The sequence below is a fragment of the Lates calcarifer genome, linkage group LG5 (genome assembly GCF_001640805.2).
Source record: "Lates calcarifer isolate ASB-BC8 linkage group LG5, TLL_Latcal_v3, whole genome shotgun sequence".
NCBI lineage: Eukaryota > Metazoa > Chordata > Actinopteri > Centropomidae > Lates > Lates calcarifer.
The window spans coordinates 16,519,244-16,542,375 of record NC_066837.1 but is presented as its reverse complement, the minus strand read 5'-3'; the positions used below and the strand labels follow the sequence as shown (position 1 = coordinate 16,542,375).

Sequence of the window (23,132 nt, the reverse complement as noted above, 5' to 3'; positions counted from 1 at the left end):
CCTCTGAATGACAGGTTTGGTCTCACAAGTGATTACACTGCTCTGAGCCCACTTTTAGAAAGAAAGAATCAGGAGAGAGCGATATCAAGACAAAGAGGGAGTTTAGGGGGTTGAAGGAGAAACGGATACTGTGAGAGTACGTAAGTGAGAGGAAATGAAAAAACAAGATCCAGAGCAGCAGTGTGACTCAGTGATGGAAAAGAGAGGTCGCATCTGCACAATATACTGTAGCACGACTTGGACTACTTGATGGGTCAGTTCACCCGAATAAAAATATATATTTGCCCATTTACCTCGGGTGGTATCTGGCCAAGCAGATAGTTTTGGTTTTATTTACCAAGGTTTAGAGATAAGTGTGTCTGAGGTGCTATAGACCCTATATCAGCTGTCGTACTCACAGAATTGAAAAAATGACATTTAAATAATTCAGCAGCAACAATGTCCTGATTAATCTGGATAATTTGTAGATCAAAAGAGTTTACACTGAAACTATGTTCTGCAGGAAAAGCTAGGGTTTTAGAAACACTGAGGTCAACTGTACCTCCACCCACCACACACCAAACCTCCCTCAGACAGTTCTGACCAGAAGCCAAAAAGGAATGCGTCCATATTTTAAATTATTTTGATTTTTCATATTTCATTCATTGAGTTAACTGTTCAATTATACATGAAGGTCTAAACGATGGTTCAAAGCTCTCTCTTTACAGCCTGGATTAAAATTCTGGTGGAGAAATTCTGAAACATTTTTATCTATTTACTAGTTTGCTGGCTTAAAGTAGTCAGTTTTAAACTTGTTGAATCTAAGGGTACTGGAAAAGGCTTATAGAATAATCACTGTGTGTAGGTTTTTAATTGTACAATTTAAACTCCCCTCAGGCCGTTAAACCCCCAGTTCACCAATGAATAAATAAATGAAACGCTGAGGACATGACCTTAGTGTACTCATTTGTAACCATGGGCCTGAGCAGAGGAAATATCCTTCTGTTGACAGTGAGTTAATTATCCACAGTAACAAGACATGACTTTGTCTCTGAGAAGAGGTGTCTGCTGAATTTTTAACTAAACTAAACCATTCACCTCCACTGTACAGTGAGGTGGAGGCAGAAACTTCAAAATGTCAAAACTATGGCAAATAAAACCAAAACTACACTATCTGCATGGTTCGATACAACTCAACCAAGGTTGTTTTTTTGTTGTTGTTGTTTTGACCTGAAGGATGAGGCTAGCGTTATTCAGTATTTTTCATACTTTCAACAAATCCAAAGAAAATACCAAAATTAATAATGCATTAGTTTTTATCAGTTCTTTCCACTGTACCTATATCAATCCATCCACCCATCCACTGGTCTTTCTGAAGATGCATATCCTTTAAAACAGGTCTGTGGTTTTTAAAACATTACTCAAATAGGAGAAAATAGGCCATTTGTTGGGGACTATTTTCAGCTCTTCTCTATGGAGCATTTATGGCAGCAGGTTGTATGAGAAATAAAATAAAACTACAGTGCACATTTTCTTTGTAATGAAGGAACACGTCACCCAGTGCAACAATGTGTGTAACAGTTGAGGTCTATGGCACAGGAATAAGCTATATGAAATTTGTTAGTAGAACTGATTCATCCTTAGTTTTGATCTGTTCATGGGATTTGTTGACGATGAAAAAGAATTCAGAACCTCACCAGCCTCATCCTGTGTGTGGTGAACAGATGGCAGTATGGATAGTGGAGAGGGTTGGAGGAAATATACTGTATCCACAGATGGAATAATAATGTCAGGGCAAACCACACTCATTATTACAATTCATTTAAAAGTCAGCACACTGAAGCTGATGCTCAAACACTGATGGATTTAGATTGTAGTGTGAGGTTAGAGGTGAAAGGTGCATTAGCCGTCAGTCATCCATGAGAAAACCTTCATTACCTTCCTGAACCGAGTGCAGTGATATTTACTGTCAGTGTACGTACTCTAACGTCTTCTCCACCTCTGCCAATCCGTCCTCCATCACTTGACACTGCAATGTTATTACCTCATTACAGTGAAAAGTAACACATCATTTCTGTCCCTGTGGGTAAATAAAAAAAAGGGGGGGGGGGGGTGATGTGGAGTGGAAGTAGTGTACCTAACCCGGGGAGTGCTCAGTCTCCTGCATGACTAACATATATGACTGATTTCGCACGTGGATGGATATGTGTAGTTCACATATCTGTATTCTTGCACATGAGCATTAGATCTCAAACGTATACAGATTGCAGCGGTGCATGTGAGTGTAAGTTGGTCCAGAGGGCACATGTAAGCAAGTGCTGGAGAGTGAATTTTTGAACTTTAACTTTTCATTTAAAACTAAAGTTCAATCCAAGCAAGTGAGAGATAATTGATTAAAAAGCATGTGCGGTAATTTGTGCCACTGTGATGTACGGAGGAGAATTCTAGATTTCACTGACATTTAATCACATTTGTCATCTAAATGAAAATTGAGCAAACAGAAAAAGAGGTGATTAATTAAAAGAGTGGTGTAATATATTTTGGAGGAAATTTGCTTATTTGCTTTTATTTTTAGAGTAAGATGAGAAGATTGATATCAATCTCATGTCTGTTTCTAAAGTGTAGAGCTGGACTCAGGACATGTTAAAGCTCAGTAAACCAGCTGTGTCCTGGCTCAGTGCCTGCTCACAGATTGTATCTCTGAGCTACAGTCAGAGATGTTTCAGGGCAGAGTTATTTATATGTTATACCCTTGAAGTCATTTCTTAGGCAAAAATACCTAGACTTTGCCGCAACTTGCAAAGGCCTCTTTGCAAGTTGCTTCTATACACAAAGTATTTACGCATCAGTAAGGTTTTAGTACAACATGATTTGTAGCCTAATTATGAACAGTAATGCATAATGTCCACTTTAATGGACATGCAATTAAGTGAAACTTTCTGCTTTCATATAATCACTATTTGAGAAATTTAACAAAAGAACCATGATTGTGTGTCATTTTAATCCATGCATATACAACAAATTCGCTTTTGAATAGTTGTCCACTGTGCTGACCTCCATGCATGAAAGGGTTAGTCAGTTGGTCTACCACTTTTATCCAGACTGAAAGATGGATTGCTATTTAAATGATTTCTAATGACTTTGGTGATTTCATGACTCTACCTCTTGTGTCCCACTGAAGGTCACAGCTTGTGGTTTTGAGTGCAATGTTTTAACAAATTTGGATGGATTACCATGAAATTTGCCTCACTCATTCATCTCTCTCACTAGATGAATTGTATTATCTTTGGTGATACCTTGCGCTCTCTTTTCATCATTAGATCAACATTTTAATTGTTCAGTGCATGTTAGCATGCTAATATTCTAAACTGAGATGGTGAACGTAGTAAACCAGCTAAACATTTTTATGGTAACATTTGTCATTGTGAATATGTTAGCATGCTGATGATAGTATTCAGCCTAAAGAATTGCTGTGCCTTGCAGCCTCACAAACATGGTTGTACTTGCTCCTCACTGCTTCCAGTCTTTATGCTAAGCTGGGCTAACCATGTCCTGTAGCTCTGTATGTAACACACAAAGATGAGACTGCTGTTGATCTTAATGCAAACATTTTTTTGAAACAGTTGAACAGTGGCCAGTGTTCAAGCTTAACCCAACACCTCCAGTCATCTCAGTCACCTCTCAACAGTATTTTTCACTCTGGACAAACAGAAGACCCCTGACATGAGGCTGTTCTCATTACAGCCCCTCTGGCGTGTCGCCTCCAGTCACTAACATTTGTGAATAATCCATCTTGACTTCTGTGTCCTGATGAGTGGCTTGGCAGTTTTACACGGGTGACTTACCCGCCCTTGACCAACCCATGACACCAGCCATCAGGCTCCTGGAGCTCCAAGGGCACTTCTTTCTTCTTACTACTCTTCCTTCTGTCTTCTTAAAGAAAAATGTTTTGACAGAAATGTCTGTCCACACATTTGGTACCCTACATTCAATATCATTGAACCAGGTGGCCATCTTTACCCCTTGTGCTCACTGTAGCATACTAAATGTGTTAAGATGGCATTGTTAGGGCTCCTTGATAATGACTGAGTCATCTTGTTTGGTATTGAATATTCATAACTAGTGGAAAAACCTTTTTGACATTGCATGGGAGTAAAAGTCTGGTTAAAACATCGTAAATACAGTTTAAAAATGAAAAATATGTCACATTGTCGTACATTCCTCGGTGCAGTTACAAAGCAGAGAGTGCACAACTCCGAGCTACACACAGGACTATATTTGCTCCTGAGGCTTGGCAGTAGCTGGACACACTTCATAATCATCTGTGCCCTACCTTCCAGTTCTCTCTCATGCTGTATGACTCATGACCTTGTTTTCTGATTGGCTCTGTGTCTCTGGTTTCCAGGACGACCACTCCATGTTTTTCCAGTTTGGTCCATCCATCGAGCAGCAGGCCTCTGTCATGTTGAACATCATGGAGGAGTATGACTGGTACATCTTCTCCATCGTCACCACTTACTACCCTGGCTACCAGGACTTTGTCAACAAGGTAAATAAACACTTGAATACAAACCATGTAATATATGTACTGACATACCAGTAGGAGTATATACCATTGATCTGCTGCATCAACGCAAAAGGTAAAAGTTCTACCTTTCTATAAAATATACTACTTGCCAATAAGTTGAGGCCATAAATTCTGAGGAATATTATCTGCAAAGATAAGTGTATTCCTTTGATAAAAACTGACTCCAAAAGCAGCAGGGTACTTATTACTTATAAAGCTAATGGCCGTAAATGTTTTCAACCATGGATTCTAATGAGAGATTCGCTTTCGCTCTGGGTCCAAGGCACATTAGGTATTATTACCTTTGTCTTTTGGGGACCCATTATAGGAGGCCTGACACTTTCTGTAGTTTTTGCATTGTTTTCTAATCCTCTGATAAGATGTGTGATGTCTTATCTTTTTAGTTTTCTTTATTATTTATTTATCAGTTTGTTTAGTGGGGGCTATGTACAATTGATGAAACGATCCTAACAAAAGAAGCTATTTCTGAGAACATGATTGTCTGGTTTTAAACCATTATTTCAAGCTTTTAAAAATGATAAGGTTTGGCAGAGTCTGATATAAGTGGGTAGCGAGTTTCATTTTCTGATTGCTGTAATGGAAAAGGCAGATTGGCCGAACATGTCTTTTTGAATGCAGCCACTCACAGAGGCTTCAGCCTCCTTATCTCCAGGGCTGAGAACAGACTCTTTAAAGGGGATGGTATGAGATTCTGAATAACTTTGAACATCAGACACACACGTCTGAGAAGAATAAAAAAGTTATTGAAAGTAAGCTAATCATATTTCCTAATAATACTGCAGCAGTGGCACTGTCTCTCCTTTGAACAAAGTTAAAGTAACAGTCTGGTTTAAAAGAAAAAAAAACATACATTAATCATCTAAATGGAGGTTGTGAATGAGAATTTTTAAAGCCCATTCTTCTCTGTGGTGCTTTTCATGGTAGTCAAATGAGCTTCATGTTGAATGAACATAATGTATAGAGTCTCATATCAACTAGTATAGTTTATTGTCCCTGCTGTATAGCTGTGGAACATTTGAAAATGTTTTGAGAACAAACAACTCAAAGCCCAGATGAATTCAGCACCAAGAAAACCAGTTTGTATTTGTGCAGCCAGTTATTAACACTATCATAAATCTCATTCCTATCCTACTGTCCTCTCAAATATCAAGCATACATTAAAAAAAATGCAGGGTTTCTTTTTTTTTTGCTTTAGTAGAGTGTTGAATTGGAATATACTACACACAAAAGGCTTTGCTCTGCTTGTTATTATATATTGTAACCTCCTTTGAATTGACTCTCCTAAGAAACAGCTGGTACTCTCTGACCCTGACACACTAAATAAAAAACAAAAACAAAAGTATTTTGTTCTAATCTAAATGCCAATGAAAGTCAGGGATCCACAAATATAAACACACAGACAGCCCTAAAATCACTTCTTGCTGCATTACATATTCATCCATTAGCCATAAGGTGTTGTGATCTGGGATTAGAAGTGCATACAGAAAAATGAAATTGACAGTATCTCCACGATAGTTTCATCTATAGGTGTGAGTGTATAGCCCTAAAGATCTGGGAAGAATAGATTACCTAATCTCGCTCTTGTTACATTTACAAAAAAATATCGACCACTTCTTCCCACTCCCAAGAGATGTGTAAAGACAGAACAGTTTTGCAATCTGGGAGCTGGAGGAGGAGACATCTCAGTCAGTTTTGTTCCAGTATCTCTCCTTAACAACTTCACTGAATATGTGCAGCCTACACTTTTTTTAAAATCACATCTCCCTTCCCTATCTAGGTCCGCAGCACCATCGAGAACAGCTTTGTGGGCTGGGAGCTAGAGGAGGTCCTCCTACTGGACATGTCCGTGGACGACGGAGACTCCAAGATCCAGAACCAGCTGAAGAAACTGCAGAGTCCCGTCATTCTGCTCTACTGCACAAAAGAGGAGGCTACCACTATCTTTGAAGTAGCCCATTCTGTAGGCCTTACCGGCTACGGCTTCACCTGGATCGTGCCCTCGCTGGTGGCTGGCGATGCAGACCATGTTCCCGCAGTCTTCCCTACAGGTACACCCAAACGCCAGGGGCCCGTTTCACAAAGAGAGACTTTTGTCTGTGGCTTTGATTTAAAGAAAAGTCAGACTTCAGATAGACGTGCAACTCCATCTGTTGCACAAAGCGATCTACTTCTTGACTATCTTAACTAGGACCAATGACTAATTTGCTATGAATTCTGGGTAAATAAAAACAAGGCTAAAAGAGCAACCGTGTCAAATGCTCAGTGCTGTTCACGCTAGGAGAAAATGTTTGGCTTCTGGGGTTTTAATTCACATTTTTAGTTGAAGTGTAAAAAAAAAACTGCGCTTAAAAGCTGAAAATTTGAGAAGGTCTTGGGGAAAAAAGGGGTAGGGGTTGGTGCTAACTTTTAAGCTTAGAAACAAGTCAGTCTTTTTTTTGTGAAAATGTCTCACCTGTTTTAGACCAATCTAACAGCAAAATTAAGAGTGGCCTTGTGACTGAAGACCAGTCTAAAATATCTTGGTGAAATTGGCTCCAGATAAGTAGGAGGTGTTGTTACCATTTCAGGGTTTAAATAGAGATCTCATACTGACTGAAAAACTACAGCTAATTAAAAACTGCAAAGAAAGTTCATTAAGTGCCACATGTCAAATTTTTAAACATGAAATCACCACTGCCAAATTAATTGTGGTACTTGACTAATAGTGGTGTAAACAAATGAAACCAACAGACCTCTCTCTGATATTCTCTGATACTATCAGTTTTCAAAATGAATACTACCTCTTTCCATAAACCTCTCTGCTTCCTATTGCTGCTTGGTGTTTTTTTTTTTTTCTCAGGCTGGATATGATCAACATGCTGGAAATTATTTTTCTTTTGCCGGTCGTAACCTTACTTTATCTCATTACCTGCCATTGTGATAAAACCTGACAGCTTTGGTCTCCTGTTCTGGAGTCATGAGGTCTGTAGTATACAGTTATAGTTAGAGCTTTTTATAAAGTGAAGCTTTGGTGCCCTCATACAACATCTATTGCTTCTAGATGAATTTAAGCATACAGTATATACAGCAAAACTTTATTCAAGGACTGTATCACCAGAGTTGGTGTCCCATCTTCATTTACTGATCTCTTGTGGTCAGACAGAGAACTGGAGGTTCAGGGGTCAGAGGTCATACTAAAGGTTAAACCAGGATCAAACTAATGTTAGTAAGTCCTCATTGAGCAACACTAAAATCTATATTGCTTTATTCTGTGATAACTTCTCAAAAAACTTTGTATTTAAATGTGGGCACAAGTGACAGATGGGCTTGTTTGCATATATGCAAATTATCTCCTAGTGTATTTGCAGTATGCTGTGCCAGTCAGTGGTAGGCTGCATACTAATTTCTGTTAACCTCAGGTAAGTAAGACTTTAATTTGTTCAGGAGTTCATTTGGTCCTACCTGGTAAATTTACATCCACTCCTTATATAATACCTCACATAAATATGAGACAAATGTGGACTGACAGGCTTTACTTTTATATTGTGACTATCAGTCCTAATAATAGTCTGAGCTTTGGCCTCACTGGAATCCATCATTAAGAGAATTCCCAGTGATGTTGTTTTGAAAATGTCTCTCCAGGGCATCGGGTCAGGCAGGAAAAAGACCCCTTTATCATTTTGCAGTGGCGCTCCCTCGCACCATTCCTCTCATCAAGCCCATTTGAAGCTATGTCATTTGAACTGCAGAACATTTACTCTTGTGGTTGCGTTTGCTCGGGCATTTAATTTAAACGTGTGTGAAACCAGTAACAACAGCAGGGTTGCCTGAAAATGGTTTGCCTTTTTCCAACAGATTTACAAATAATCTATACCAGTCATGGAAAATGACCTGAAAATGCTGTTGTTTATAGGTGTAAGAAATGGATGTTGACATTTGATAGCGAGCAGTTCCTCATGCTTGAAAAGCCAAGCATAACAAAATATGACCAGTCTTGACTGATGCTCATACTTAGCTATTATTATTATTATTATGAGTATTTCTCTTTTATAAATAGCAAAGTAAACAGCTCCACTCTGGCTTGGAACAAATTAAAACATTGTACGTATGATTACTCTCTTAATTTTGTCTCAGTGTTTTGCCACTTTTCAGCCTCCTCTAAAATGCTTTCTTTTTTGTATATCTTTTCCCCCTCGGGCTATTTTTCATCGCACTCTGCCTCTGCTTCCCTATTTGTATCCTCCCTCTCTTTCTCACACTTTTCTGTCTCTCTCCCCCTCCTTTTCATCTTTCTACATATTTCTTTCTGCCTCTTCTTTATCTTCCCGCTTTCCGTACACCCCTTCCTCTCACCTCACTCCATCTCTCTGTTTCCCAGGGCTTATCTCAGTGTCGTATGACGAATGGGACTACAACATCGAGGCCAGGGTGCGTGATGCAGTAGCTGTCATTGCCACAGCGACCTCCACCATGATGCTGGACCGGGGCCCGCACACCCTGCTGAAGTCAAGCTGCCTCGGGACTCCTGACAAAAAGAGCTCCAACACCGGCCACTCCAAGGAAATACTGAAGTGAGTCAATGCTGGGGGGATGGTTGGTCATGGTAAAGTGGGACAGAGGGACTGTCTCACTCAAAATGTGAGTAAATTAAGCAACTGACCTTATGTTAAAAAACAGCCCAGAACAGTGATTGTACAGTCATAGTTTAGCATCTGCAGCCGGCCTGAAGGGATCTGGATGTCATGCTAATGCACTGGGCATTAGACTGTGATCTTCAAGGGTTTGGAGAAAGGTGTCTTTGTTTTAGCCTTTACAAAAACACAGGAAGAAAAGAGTAAGGAATGACTCAAACTGTGTTTGTTAGCATTCCAGGCTAACTAAAGCCTCTTTTAAACAGATATCCTGCTATGTTGCCATTAAGAAAACCCCCTCCTGATTCTGCCTTTCCTTGTTTACACTGAACCAAAAAAGGCAGCATAATATTGCCCTTGTGTGTGACTTTAGATAGCATGTTGGTATGATGTACTCCAGCACTGACATCTGTCCCACTGTCCCTTTCACACAAACAACAATTTGTTTACCCCTGCTTAAATGCAGAATAACAATTGCCCCCCATCCCATGTTCATACTGTTTATACAGAACGATGAGGCAGAATAAAGGCACAACATTCCCACCTTCAACAGGCTGTATAAAAGGGGGTTAACTTAGCTGTAACCTGGCAGTATTTCCAAAGATAAGGGGCTTGTCACTAACTATGTTATTTAGTGGAGTTACATCCACCCTGTGGGAGCCACAGTGCTGGTATATCAGAATTTAGAGTAACGACAGCAGATGTGTTTCACTCTTAATATGATTTGGGGAAATTTTACTCTCCGGCCAAAGTTGTGTGAGACAGCATTAAAGTTGGTCGAACTCATCAGTATAGCTGCCACTTCTTCAAAAGGGCTTATTGGATGGTCAAATAGCTTCAGAGACCCCCTCCCTCTACACCTTTCTGTCCTTACACTCAGTCCGATATTCACACCAACTTCACACCCTGATTGGTCAGCTGTGCGAGGTGAGAAAGTAAACTGGGTTTGATCCTGGTTTTTCATTGCTAACACAACTATTTCTGTACCTTTTCACATGAACAACAGTGACTCTGAAAATGTGCGCCTTATCAGATTTAAATGAAACCACGTCTCCCTTGTCTCTCTGATGGCCATCTTTTCACTCTGCCTTCGAATGTGGTCATTCGAATCATGGTTTGATCATCACATGGTTGGACATCAAATCATACAGACCAGTTCTGTTTGAGAATACCTGAACCTTGTCCCTCATCCTCAGATCCTTTTGGTATCCTCTGTGTTGTTTGTCCAACTATGTTTTTCTATAGTAAGCATCCAAGGACTACGATAGACAATTAACATTTTAACTGTATTTTTACACGTATATATTTAAGATCCATACATCCGAGCATATTTACAGGTTTCTTGTTCTAAAACGAAACTTAATAGTTGGTGTTAGATTAACTTGAAGCATTAGCTTACACTAGCTGCGACTGTTAAAATCTGTGAGCGACAGTTACTGTTTCAGCCGCCAAATTCACTGTTGTTGCAGATTTTTAGTGGTAAATCTGCCACTGTTATTACAGTTAACTGCATATGTACATCATATTTTCAGCACAGATCGTTTGCCAGTAGAACTGTAGCAATCTGTGCTTTTGATTAAATATTGTTTTGAGTATGAACCCAGGTCCAGGAGAGACAATCTTCCCTGCTGAAAAAAAACACGGTAAATGAAAAAGCAATGAGCCACGTTCACCTAGTTTTCTAAGCTTTGAAACTTGTTTTGGTGCAGAAAATGAGCCTGGCATCATGCACAATGCAAAAAGAAGGACTGAACAAAAGCAGATAAAATCTTTTTTAATTCATATGAGTCAGAGCCAAAGAAGCTAAAATAACAGAGAAAAATGTAGTTTGGTTTTTAGTTACTGAGGCACAGTTGAAAATATCAAAATAAATCTAACACACACAAGGACGCCAGATACGCACAAATACACACAGGCATTAACAATGCAGACACCCTCCCTGTGGAGAACCAGAATTTATTTAACCAGCCAATAAAAACTTAAAACACGAGATGAACAGAGACATTAACTCTCCGACTTACAACAACATGCCGTCTTATCTTTACCTTAACCCACAGCTATCTTTAAAGGAAAACATCCTTCTTTTTCCTCTTCCTCTGAACCTCCTTGTTTTGCTTTTTGGCACATTACAGAACAAGCGGGAGCATTGGTATTCAATAATTAATCCCCATTTAACTTCATAGGGCATGCTTTTACTGTTCACATTGATCAGAGATTCCACAGCTAATTGAATGCTTGGGGACAACTGGATTAATGAAAAAAGAGCCAAAGAACAACGGTGGGGTTATTGCTAGCACGCAGAAACGCACATGCAAACACACAGACATGCACATGTGTGTCGTTATATCGTGACATTTAACTGCTCTTTAGGGCTTAGTCTTATAAAAGCTTAGAATTACTCATGCCAGCCCTTATTTTATGTATAGTATTTGAGCCCTACAAAGCGATGTACCCGCCTGCCTTTCATCCCTCCGTTTTTTTCCCCCTAATATTTAACATTTACTCTGTTTTTGTTTGTTTTGGGTTTTTTTTCACCGTCAGTTTGAATTTGAGCAATGTGAAGAACTAGGGAAACATTATGCAACCTCTGCTGCCACCACTGCATTAATCTCCAGGTTGAGGTTGATGTATTACTGTAAATTTTGGTCTTGTCTTTACCCGTGTTTCTCTTTTTAATATCAGGAGCACTTATGCGTGCCGTCTAGGATTCCACCACCACCAACGGGACTGAGATAACGATAGCACCGCAGCCATGAATATTTCAGTCCCCAAAGGGCGCTATCAGACACAGGGTTAGCTCTCAATCATCCTTCAGGCACACACCTGGGACACACTGCTGTGTGTGTGTGTGTACGTGTGTGTGTGTGCTGCGTGCACTGATAGTGAGCGGTGTGTTGCGAATGTGTGTTTCCCAACCAACCCTTTCCATTTTTCTCCATTCGACTGAGCGAAGGTGGAGATTTTGGATCAGTGGATCTCGGCTAGTGACTCCCAGGGGCAAGAAACAGCACCTAAAACACAAACACTCACATAATTCCACCTATTCCATCCACTCACCCTCCAGAGACAAAGGCAGTAATAAGACCATATGTCTCTGCGTGGTCCTGTATAGCTTCAGGGCCACAGTGGGCTGCATGCATGCTGGATTAGCATGACATCCTGTCAGCGCTGATGGACGGAGATGGGAGGCCCCAGTGAGTCACGCTTCTCAAATTTGTTTAGGGGCTGCTTGACCTTATGGGCCACACACACAAACATGCACACGTAAATACATGCATGCACCATGAGTACTCGCGCACTTCAACGCAAATAAGCAAACACACTCAAAAGAGCTCTAGAGGCTGTCCATTGTTTCCTGCCTTACTGAGAGGACAGGAACGCTGGGATAATGAGAAAATGTGCTCCAAGTGGTTTTGGATGAGGCGCTAAGGGGCTTGTTTGTGTGTGGATGTTGCAGTTAAAGGAGTGCTGTTGTTTTTTTTAACTATTTGTTGGACTGTGTGTGTGCTTGCGTTCAAATTCCTTCTGAAATCCCAGTGCTGGCATATGCAGCCGCATCGGTAGATATGATGTAAGAGATGATTAATATTTTGTAGGGAGTTTTCTTTCATGTGATCTGACGAGACATTTGTCTTCATGTCTGTGGGCTGGCTGGCTGGCTGGCTGGCTGGCTGGCTGGCTGCGTGCGCTCGGTCCGAGTCCTCTCAGTTGAGCTCAGAAGACAACCTTTACTGCGGGCCATCTGACACTTGCGCAGCCTCTCATGCATGTAAGGCGAGCATGTTACTCTCATCCTATTTCACCTTAAACTAGTTTTTCCTGCGGCGGGAGAGCGGTATTATTGTATTTCTTAATGGGCACAATAAAAGTGTCTGACTAATAAATCCTAGCTCTGTTTATTAGAAGGCGAGCGAGCCATTTCATTGCGCTTTTGGGCATCTAGAGCACAAATGACTGTCTTTTTTTCATAGACCTTTCCCTGTCATGGAAGTGGGTCAGAGTATCATCTATATCTCCTGCATGTCCTGTCATCCAGCTCCCATGTCTTTTCTTTTTTTTTAACTGCTCTTTGCTTTCGTTAACTTCTTTTTCCACCAAGGTCTGTGTCTGGACTGTGAGGATATCTCACCTTTTGTTTCCGAATATTCTCTGCTTTTCACCCCTTTGTTCTTCCTCCTCTTGCTCTGTGATCCTCCTACCGCAGTCCATTTTCACTGAGAAGCTCCTTCAATCACATGAAGCTAAAACAGTGAATCAGAGAGCAGTGATGTCTCTCTTCCACTTCACCCCACTTCCCTTATTCCCTCTCTTTCCTCCTCCGTCAAAAACTGTTGATCCTAATTTTCTATATATAAATGCATTGTAAGGAGAGAGGATTAGTGTGTTTAAGGACAGGATTACTTATATTGAACATGAATTCAATTTCTCTCATTTAACTCAACTAAAGTCAACTCTCTTCTCTCCCTCAGTGCCACAGAAATAACCAATCAATATTTCATATGGCCTTTTACTTATTGGAATTTTCACATATCGAATCAGTGAACACTGCAGCACATCTGTTACACTGTATGTGCTGCTCACTACATGTTCACTGCCATATGTGAGAATTATTACATGTTTCACTGTTATTGGCATTTGTTTTATTATGATTATTTATAGGTATATAAATCCACTTTTTAATGATCCATTTCCATGAGACTCATACAGAAGGTGATGGGGGACCTCCAATACGTTTTATTTTACTTGGAGCGACAGAGAATCACCAGACAAACTAAATGAATTTTTATCACAGACTCTTTGCTGGTCAAAAACCTCACATTGTCTCTCCTTCAGTAAGCTGACTGTTACTGCATTTTTGAGGCAGATATCAATATATATAGGTGATGGTTTAAAAAAAAAAATCAGACAACAATATATTGGGTTTTACTTGTGCTGCAACTAATGATTATTTTCATTATTTATTAATCTGCCAATTATTTTGCCAATCAATCTTATGTCTATAAAATGTAAGAAAAAATAGTGAAAAAAGGCCTTTGTGACTCCAAAGTGACATTTTCAAAAAACGTGTTTTCACTGGGGATTATAGTAGACCTTTTACTATTATATGAGACAGAAAAAAACAATGAATCTTTACATTTGAGAAGCTGAAAATGGCTAATTTTGGTATTTCTAGGTGCTACCTGAAGGCAAATGCTTGAGGTCCTTGAAGACGTTTCGCCTCTCATCCAAAAGGCTTCTTCAGCTCCAACTTACTAGTGGGCAGTCCCAAACATTTAACCTCTTGTAGGGCCGTTAACACCTTAAGAGTCATCAAGGTCACAAATGACTCGAGGACCCACCTGGCCAGTTAGAGTGACATGAGATGTGGCATGAACAACTATCAAGGAAGCTCAAGGAAACTGAAGAAGCCTTTCGAATAAGAGGCGAAAAATCTTCAAGGATCTCAAGTACGTCCAGTTGCCTTTGTATAGCACTGAGATATCTCAAGTGTAAATTCATATTGTTCAATATAAGTGATCACTGAATGAAAAGTTGTGTGAATGTTGTGTGCATTCTGATATATTAAGGCTGCTTTTACTTTATTTTACTTTCATGATAAATTTTTTGAGCATGATTGTTAAAATTTGTGAGCTTTTCTCACAGGAGTAAGAAAACAAAACACCCTGATTTGGTTTGGAAATGTGCTGTAGATAGCCAGAAGCTATTTTTTTTAATATTGACTGAGGTGTTTTTGGGTTGACTTAATGCCCCCTGCAGCAGTGCTGCTGTAATCACATGAAGCCAAGATGTCCATTCAGGTTTGTTCACATTTTAGCTATTAAACATTATGCAATAATTAATATATGTTTATGTTGCTTTGAGTCAACATTTTCTTTAAGGTAATTAAGGCTGAGTCCAACCAGTAATTGCATTTTCTGCCAATTATAAAGCAACACAAGGCTCATACAGTATTTTCAAACAGTCAATGTGTGTATACTAAGAAATGTGAAATAATTTGCACTCTTGAATCCAGGCTTTTCAAGAAGTGGTGTCAGGTGTATGTGTGCAGCCAAGATAAATTGTCCAATATCAAAAAGAATTTTGGCCATTCCCTGATTTAAAAAAAAAAAAAAAAAAAAAAAAGTTAAAGAGACTCTTCACATGACAAAGCAATCTGTAAAATGTGATAAATGTTTAAAAAAAAGTTTCAGCCAAAGTACCATCATCAGTAGTTGTTGGAGTTTCCCCGTTGTGTTGAATTCTGCCTTGGCAATTTGCCAGCAGTAGGATGGCATATGGACCCCCTATTAAGAAATGGTAGGAGGCTTTCCTCCATCTCTATGTGCCAAATTAACTCCTACTTTCTATAGATATCATTTTTACTTTTGGCTGATTTGACTGGTTCATGTGCTGGCAAGGACACATGCATCCCATATGCTTTACAATGAAAATAAAATCAGAAGATTATTTATGAGAAAACAAAACAAATAAACACCACAGATCAGTATTTGAGCCGGAGAAGGTCAGTGTCCTTGCCTGTTAAGCACTTGTTCACATTTTAAATGAGAGACAGTGCTCTCTGATACAGTACTCCCCTCACTCCAGACTCCACAGGTAGCTGTCTGATGTCTCCTGCTCAACAGGGGTCCTCATGGGCCCAGATCATATGGAGCTCCTGTGGACTCACTTATTAAAGGCTGCAGCTCAAAGAGACTCTGAGCCTTACATCTTTCCTATGTGTAGTCCACAGCACCCTGTGTGTGTGTGTTTATGTTGTCAGAGCTGAGCTACCAGCAATAAATGAGTCAATAAATAAACAATTTTTGCATATATACATTTGATTGTACATTACAGAAAACATTTTTAAAATTCACTTTCACTTCTGTTAAAAAAAAATCAAAGTAAGTGTCACATGTGACTGAAAAATTCAAGTCAAAGCCACAAATTCAAATTCAACTTGCAGTAAGATTTTAGTTTGTGGCAACTTCCAGCCTCTTGGGAATGTCTGCTGCAGATTTAATCAGAATGGCTGGCAGACAATCAATACTTAATATTCAAAGGACACAGAGGCTTTAATTATGACACATGCTGGAGACAACAAATGTGCTGATCATGTGTTATTATGAAGTTATTATGAGGTTGATTGTATCAGCAGTCACGCACAATGACGATAACAGTTTTTAGGGGACTGATCTAGCAAAGTAATTCACCAGTATTCCTGTGTGAATCAGTTACAGTAACACGCATACAAACTCAGACCACACGACTGATTAAAAACAAAAATGTAACTCAGATTAAAAACACATAATTCAGGTTAAATCTGGGTTCCATTTGAGGCCAAGCCCCTGAGCAAAACAGTTTTTCCTCCCTCTACAGATTGTAAAAAACATATATTTTCACATTTTATTATACATGCATAATACTTGAGGAAAAAGCTGGACAAAATAATGTTGAAAAATAAGTAATCTGCTTAAAAAGAAAAGCAATAATATAGTGTAGCTGTCTGCTGAACACTGCTATCCTGCTATAAACTGAAAATATTGTGGGTTTTAATTGTATTGTAATCACACATAGACGCCTTGTCAGATTTGTTCTGGATCAAGTCCTGAGCGGCACAGCTCTCACACCATATGCACTCTGCATTACCATAATTTACCATATTCTGTAGATGTACATATTGCATCTCGTCTCCTCACACAGCCACTGCTTCTACCCTACAGGACTCATAATGTATAGTACGCATTTCATCAGTAACTGGTAACTCTTCAGAGGCAGGTCTTCTGCAGTCATCCCAGATTATGAGTCATCCACCCAAACTTGATACAGTATGTATATGGGTGTGTGTGTATATGTGCACCACAGACTTCCTTACACGCACACACATATATTTTTACATCCCTGCATTGCAGCGACAGAGAATTTCTGACCCTGCACAGCTTCGCACAGAGATAAAAGACAGTCGTATCAAATGGCTGTGAAACACATTTGAAGAGATTTGAGAAAAAAGGAGGGAAAAAAGAGGGATTGTGTCCATGCCATTGATGATTCACTGTCTCTGTAACTAAAAAATAAATTCCCCTCACAGCCAGCGATTAGTTGGGGAACAGTTGGTGAGCGAGGCGCACACGAGCGCTGCATATGGCTGTGATGAAACCGCATGAGGTTCTGTTAGTAGCTCATCACAGTAGTTTTTATTTTATTTATTTATTTTTTTCTTCTTTCAGCAGAGTCAGATGGGAATTCTGACATGAGAGGGGATCAAACGGCACATAAAAGCTACATCAATAGTAAGGGGCTACAAAATGATAAACAGAGCAGCAGCCTCTGCTGTAAATTCACAGCATGCACCAGTCTTTGTGAAGGCACAGGTTAATGTTCGGGCAGATGAATCCTATTGATGTGTGATTCGATGCGCTACTCAGAGGTGAGATAGAGAGATTGATCTGAAAGTGAAAGACAGCATGAGGGGAAGTGGATAAACACTCAGGTTTAGACAGAAAAATACTCCTTTCTCTCCGTCTCTCCCCGTCTCCCTTTCAACCAGCCTCTCTCGGGTGAGATTACTGTTCCCATGGCAACGCAGCTGATTGCATGAAAATTGCTGTGGTTGTGGGTGTCATGGCAACACATTACATTATATTATACTGCTGTTTAGAGCCACCCTGCACCCCTATGTTGCAGTTTTGCGTATACTTACACATGTCACCTCCGTCATGATGTGATGTGCACACACACACACACACACACACACACACACACACACACACACACACACACACAGATGGAGGCTGCTGCTGGTCACATAGGTCGTCATGGCGTCAGGACAGCAACAAGTTGGACCTCCCGAGCCTCCATCCACGCCGCCTTGATCTTTTTGGTTCCCTATTCAAACTGGGATTATGCTCAGGAGGCTAATCCCATGTTACACGCGCATTACAGCACTTCTAGTGCGCTAGCCAGCCAGTATGCGGCAATAGGCATTTCATGGAGGCTTGAGTCATATTATTGACTTGCTCCAAGCATGTAGCCTACTTAGGTCTCTCTCTCTCTCTCTCTCTCTCTCTGTGTGTGTGTGTGTGTGTGTGTGTGTGTGTGAGGTGGGATATAAATATAGTCAAAGACATTACAGATAGAGGTACTCACTGTTCTAGTAGGAGGTACTTGCAATACAATCTTGGGTAAGTTTCAGGCCCATTGCTCATCTGTTGTCTGCATTTTTTTATTCACTTGTGAATAGATTTATTGTCTTATTTTCACACTGTTGACTTGGTTGGAGATGATGGTGGGTAAAATGTGCTCGGCACCTCTTTTAAAAAGTCTGCGCATAGCACTACACACACACACACACACACACACACGGCCCCTCACTCCTTGCATTCAGACAAGATATTTATTTCTCCGGTGGATTGTTTCAGAGGCAGAGCATCTCCATGGTGATGGCAGCCCACAGATCAGGACAAGGAAAAGTGAGGGAAGGAGGCGGCAGATAGAGGGAGAGAGAGAGATGATTCCAGCGTATCTGCCACTGCTGTGCACTTGTTGACACATATATGCTGATATGTATTCACACAGGCGATTAATACGCTCTCTGCTCCTTCCCTGCTCTTCCACCTTTCACTCCTGAGTTCTTGTTGCTTCCCTCACCCTCTCTACACTCACTCACTCTCACAACCTCCCTGTCCTCCTTTATGTTTATTAGTCTATCAGGTGCCACGTATTTATATATAGTCTCAAACTAGGTCATCTTTGTCATATTTTACACTAATTTAGCAGCCTTTACGGTGCTCAATTAATAAGGTGGAGAAAAGCAGCATTAGATGCTGTCTCCTTGCTTGTAGTTAACATATAATAAGGTTTGTGAAGTTGAATTTCCCTTCTCTATCTCTGTCTTTCCATTCTCATACTTAATATACTTACATACTTAATATAATCATAAATAAGACACACACACACACATATATAAAACCTTATTGAATAGGGAATCATCTTGCTGGTCCTGATCAAGATAGCAGTGCTTAGAACATAAAGGTTTATACTAGAACTATTACTACTTATAGTAGAATAATAAGAAATAATAATAATATTAAGAAGAATGAATAAATCTTTTAAAGGTACTCACAGACACTTTATAAAATACAGTAAATACAAACTAAGAGAGTCATCAGGAATCCGCAAAGCAGCTGTAAGAACTGTGGGTGTCAGATATTATACATATCCATCCACCAGACATTTCTGACCCAACACATTTCACAGAAGAACATTACTAGTATTACACTGCCAAGTGTTTGACAGCACTGAGTCATTACCAATACCAGCCATGTATGCGTAGTGATTGAAATGTTTTGGCACAATATTTCACTGTTCAAGACATTTGAGAGAATTCATTAAAAAAATCATTTATTTTGTGTATTTCTCCCACCACCCCTTCCACTATTTTAAACTGTGAGTAAGTCAGGCTTGTGACATTTGTAAAGAAGTTACCAGCAACATATACTGTGGTACTGTGGCTGCACTAATTAATTTAATGAATACATTAATCAATTAATATTGAAAAAAAGAGAGATATTTGTAATGTTAAAGGTGTAGCTATGAACAATTCTCCTCTACAGAGTGTTTTAGCACCTTTCAGCTCACTGTTTGGTTGTAAGCCTTGTTCTCTTTTGTCTCACTCTCACTGCTTTCATAGCATCATTTCTGACTGCAGCAGACCTGCTCATCACTAAAGGGCAGACAGACACAGTTAACAAGTAGTTGGTGAACGTAGTGGAACATTTAGCATCTAAAGAGTCGGATATTTCCATTGGGAGAGGGTAGAGACCACAGATGAGACCAAAACTGGAGATGTCCAGTAAGGTGACTCTAAATGAGCACTAGTGTGTCTCTTGTGTTTTTATCTGGTTGTGCTGCCTCCAGACGGTCCAGTTCTAACACACTATAATCTACAGTATGTGACACAGTAGTGTTTACTTAATCTTGGTGTCTGAACGTCTAAAATTCTGCACAAATATATTCATATTTGTAACTAAAACTTAAATTCTCATTCTCAGATACCTCATGAATGTCACATTTGAAGGCCGAAACCTGTCATTTAGCGAAGAGGGTCACCAGATGTTCCCCAAACTGGTCATCATTCTTCTTGACAAGGACAGACAATGGGACAGGGTAATTATCTTCTCTTTTCATGTCATCTCCTCTGCTTTCAACCTTTCTGTGTCCAGTTCCTATCTTCTCTCTTCTTCAAATCTATCCTCTACCTTATTTATTTATTTTTTTTTCAGTTTGTATTTTTTGCCCTCTATGATGTGTCTGTCACTTTTCTCGTTTGGAGTGTTTCCCTGCCACTTGAAGTACCTGTTACAGTAGCCTGTATATCACACAGCCCTCCTCCCACTCACTCACGCAGGTTGGCAAGTGGGAGAGAGGCTCTTTGACGATGAGGTACCATGTGTGGCCTCGCTTTGAGCTGTACTCTGCAGCTGAGGAGCGAGAGGACCACCTGTCCATCGTGACTCTGGAGGAGGCGCCGTTTGTCATCGTGGAGGACGTGGACCCGCTCAGCGGGACCTGCATGAGAAACACCGTGCCGTGCCGCAAACAGCTCAAACTCAGGTGAGAATTTAAAGACTTTTTTTGGTTTAAAACATCTGATTTATTTTTACTGTGTGAATCTAGGATGAATATTGTAGAGTTGTCCTTAAAATAGAACAGTTTTTCTTCAAGAAACTTGGTGTAGGACATGGTGCAGTGTGTGACCTTCTGCATGCATCTGAAGTCATTTGTCACATCTAACAAATTACCAGTAGCTCTAAAACCTCATAAAACACTAACAGCTGCATCTGAAGTTTAGCAGAATATTAGACAAACTGTGAATGTAAACAAAGGATAAAAAGACATGGATCAGTGCTATAATGAAACATGCGAAATACGTGCTCAGAGGAATGTTCATGGCCATGGATTATTGTACATTTTCCTTGAATTATCCTTCTTTTCTCTTCTTTGGGTTTCTTGTTCATTGTTTCCCTGTTTTTATCTTCACTGGATTTAAAAAAATATAATCTATTTCGTCCCCTCACAGTTCCTCAGTGTCCCGTGATTACCTCGATTCGCCTCCCCTCCGCTAACCAGATCATTGTCTTGGTTTCTGTCACTGTTTTCCTCCTTCCCCTGTCTCCTCACCCTGACCCTCTTGCTATCCACTTCTCCTTGGGGTGTGATAATGAATTTTCTTCATTGGCCTCCTTTTCTATCACTGGCCTACCTGAATCTCCTGAGGGTGTCCTACATCTTCTGGCTCAGTGGTTTTTTTATTGACTGATCTTTCACCCTGCTCTTTCTCCTGTCCCCCCCCCCCTTTTCCCCCCTCCTTCTGTCTGTCTGTCTGGCTGTCTCTTCCTTCAAAGACATCCTCACACACAGCATGTCAAGGAAAGGCAGCAATATGCCACAGAGAATATGTAGGATTTCTCTCCAGCCAAAAATACTCCATGAACCAGATGCACAGAGCTGCGTAGATTTGTCTTTGTATGCACTGAAAGCAGACATATGTGGACACAGCCTTAGTGCCAGACAGATAAACCCCTGTGTTCATGTTAGTCTATGTTATACAGTGCATTTTATCTCAGTAATCATGAAGGTTGCTCACTTGCAGGGGCCGAATTCATAATCCCTCCATTGTCTCTAAATGTAGGTTGACACACCCTTGTGTGAATACAAAACACACTAAAACAAACATGTTTGTCCTTGGTCTGGCACTGGAAACATCCTCTAACTGTGCCAAAGCTGCCATTGTATTGTTTCCCACAGCTGTTATGCACCTGTATCTGCTGTGAGCCAAAACAACCCATTGATTGATGACGCACACTAACTCAAATTTGTTACTCTGTGTGCATTATTTTTTGCCCCCTCCCATTAATGTATAATTGGGCTGACAATAGTGCTAGAATAAGATTGTGCTCATAGAAATGTGGATGTTAAAGTCTGTGTGGGACTTAATGATGCTTTCAAAAATGCATGGCCTCAAAAAAGTCAGCGAAATTCTTTCTTTGACATTTTCCTTCTCTTGTCCACATGGCCATATCACACTACTCTGTGTACACATAGAGCAAATCATGCATCAAAATACAGTATGGCTCATTTTATATTTGAAGTATGAGTGGAGAGTGGTGCATGCATTGTGAAAATGCCCATAATAATTTACCAGAGCCAAAGATGATGTCTTGTTTTATCATACATGACAAAAAACAGCAACATATCTGTATATTTGTTGCCAATTAATCGTCTGTCGATCAGTATTTACTGCTTTTGTCTGACTTCAGGTACTTTCACTGACCAGTTCCTTATATCTTATGCTTATGTGCTAATCAGTGAAACAATCTGGTGGAGTTTTTGTCTGGCATGAAAAATCTGCATGCTCTCAGCACATGGCACTTGGATTTTTACTGTATCTCTGTTCTTTTTCTGCTTCTATTTCATTTCATCCCCTGCTGCTGTCCTCTCTCTTATGAATCTGCCAGTTTACATATGGCCCTGAATCCAAATAAATGTTGATCTCACGTTGCTCAAATCTTTTCTCCTGTTCCCTCATCTTTGCTTCCTTTCCCCCGTTTTCCTCATCTTACCACCCACCAGTAACCAGACAGGTGATTCAGGGATTTACATCAAGCGTTGCTGCAAAGGTTTCTGTATTGACATCTTGAAGAAGATCGCCAAGACCGTCAAGTTTACGTACGACCTCTACTTGGTCACCAATGGCAAGCATGGCAAGAAGGTCAATGGGACATGGAATGGCATGGTCGGAGAGGTGAGAGGTGACATTTCTTTCTTTTACACATAAACTCACTCCATTTATTCAGATGGAGTTCTGGCTCTGATATTGGCTTTGATTCTGGTCTGTAGTGGGGAGACATTTCTGGGATTCATGTAATGTATATACCTGTATATGCACATATCCATATATATATGTATATGTAAAGTAG

At 40.1% G+C, this 23,132-nt stretch overlaps 1 protein-coding gene across 2 annotated transcripts in view; it reads left to right on the top strand.

Annotated features, from left to right (window-relative positions):
• Positions 1 to 23,132, top strand: part of grin2bb (glutamate receptor, ionotropic, N-methyl D-aspartate 2B, genome duplicate b) — a 95,421-nt gene that overhangs the window by 48,182 nt on the left and 24,107 nt on the right. For both annotated transcript variants that reach the window (XM_018665135.1, XM_018665132.1), the window contains exons 4-9: positions 4,385 to 4,528; positions 6,345 to 6,615; positions 8,925 to 9,117; positions 20,205 to 20,319; positions 20,561 to 20,766; positions 22,786 to 22,957. In XM_018665135.1, the coding sequence (XP_018520651.1) occupies positions 4,385 to 4,528; positions 6,345 to 6,615; positions 8,925 to 9,117; positions 20,205 to 20,319; positions 20,561 to 20,766; positions 22,786 to 22,957 (1,101 nt within the window). The remainder of the gene's footprint in view (positions 1 to 4,384; positions 4,529 to 6,344; positions 6,616 to 8,924; positions 9,118 to 20,204; positions 20,320 to 20,560; positions 20,767 to 22,785; positions 22,958 to 23,132) is intronic.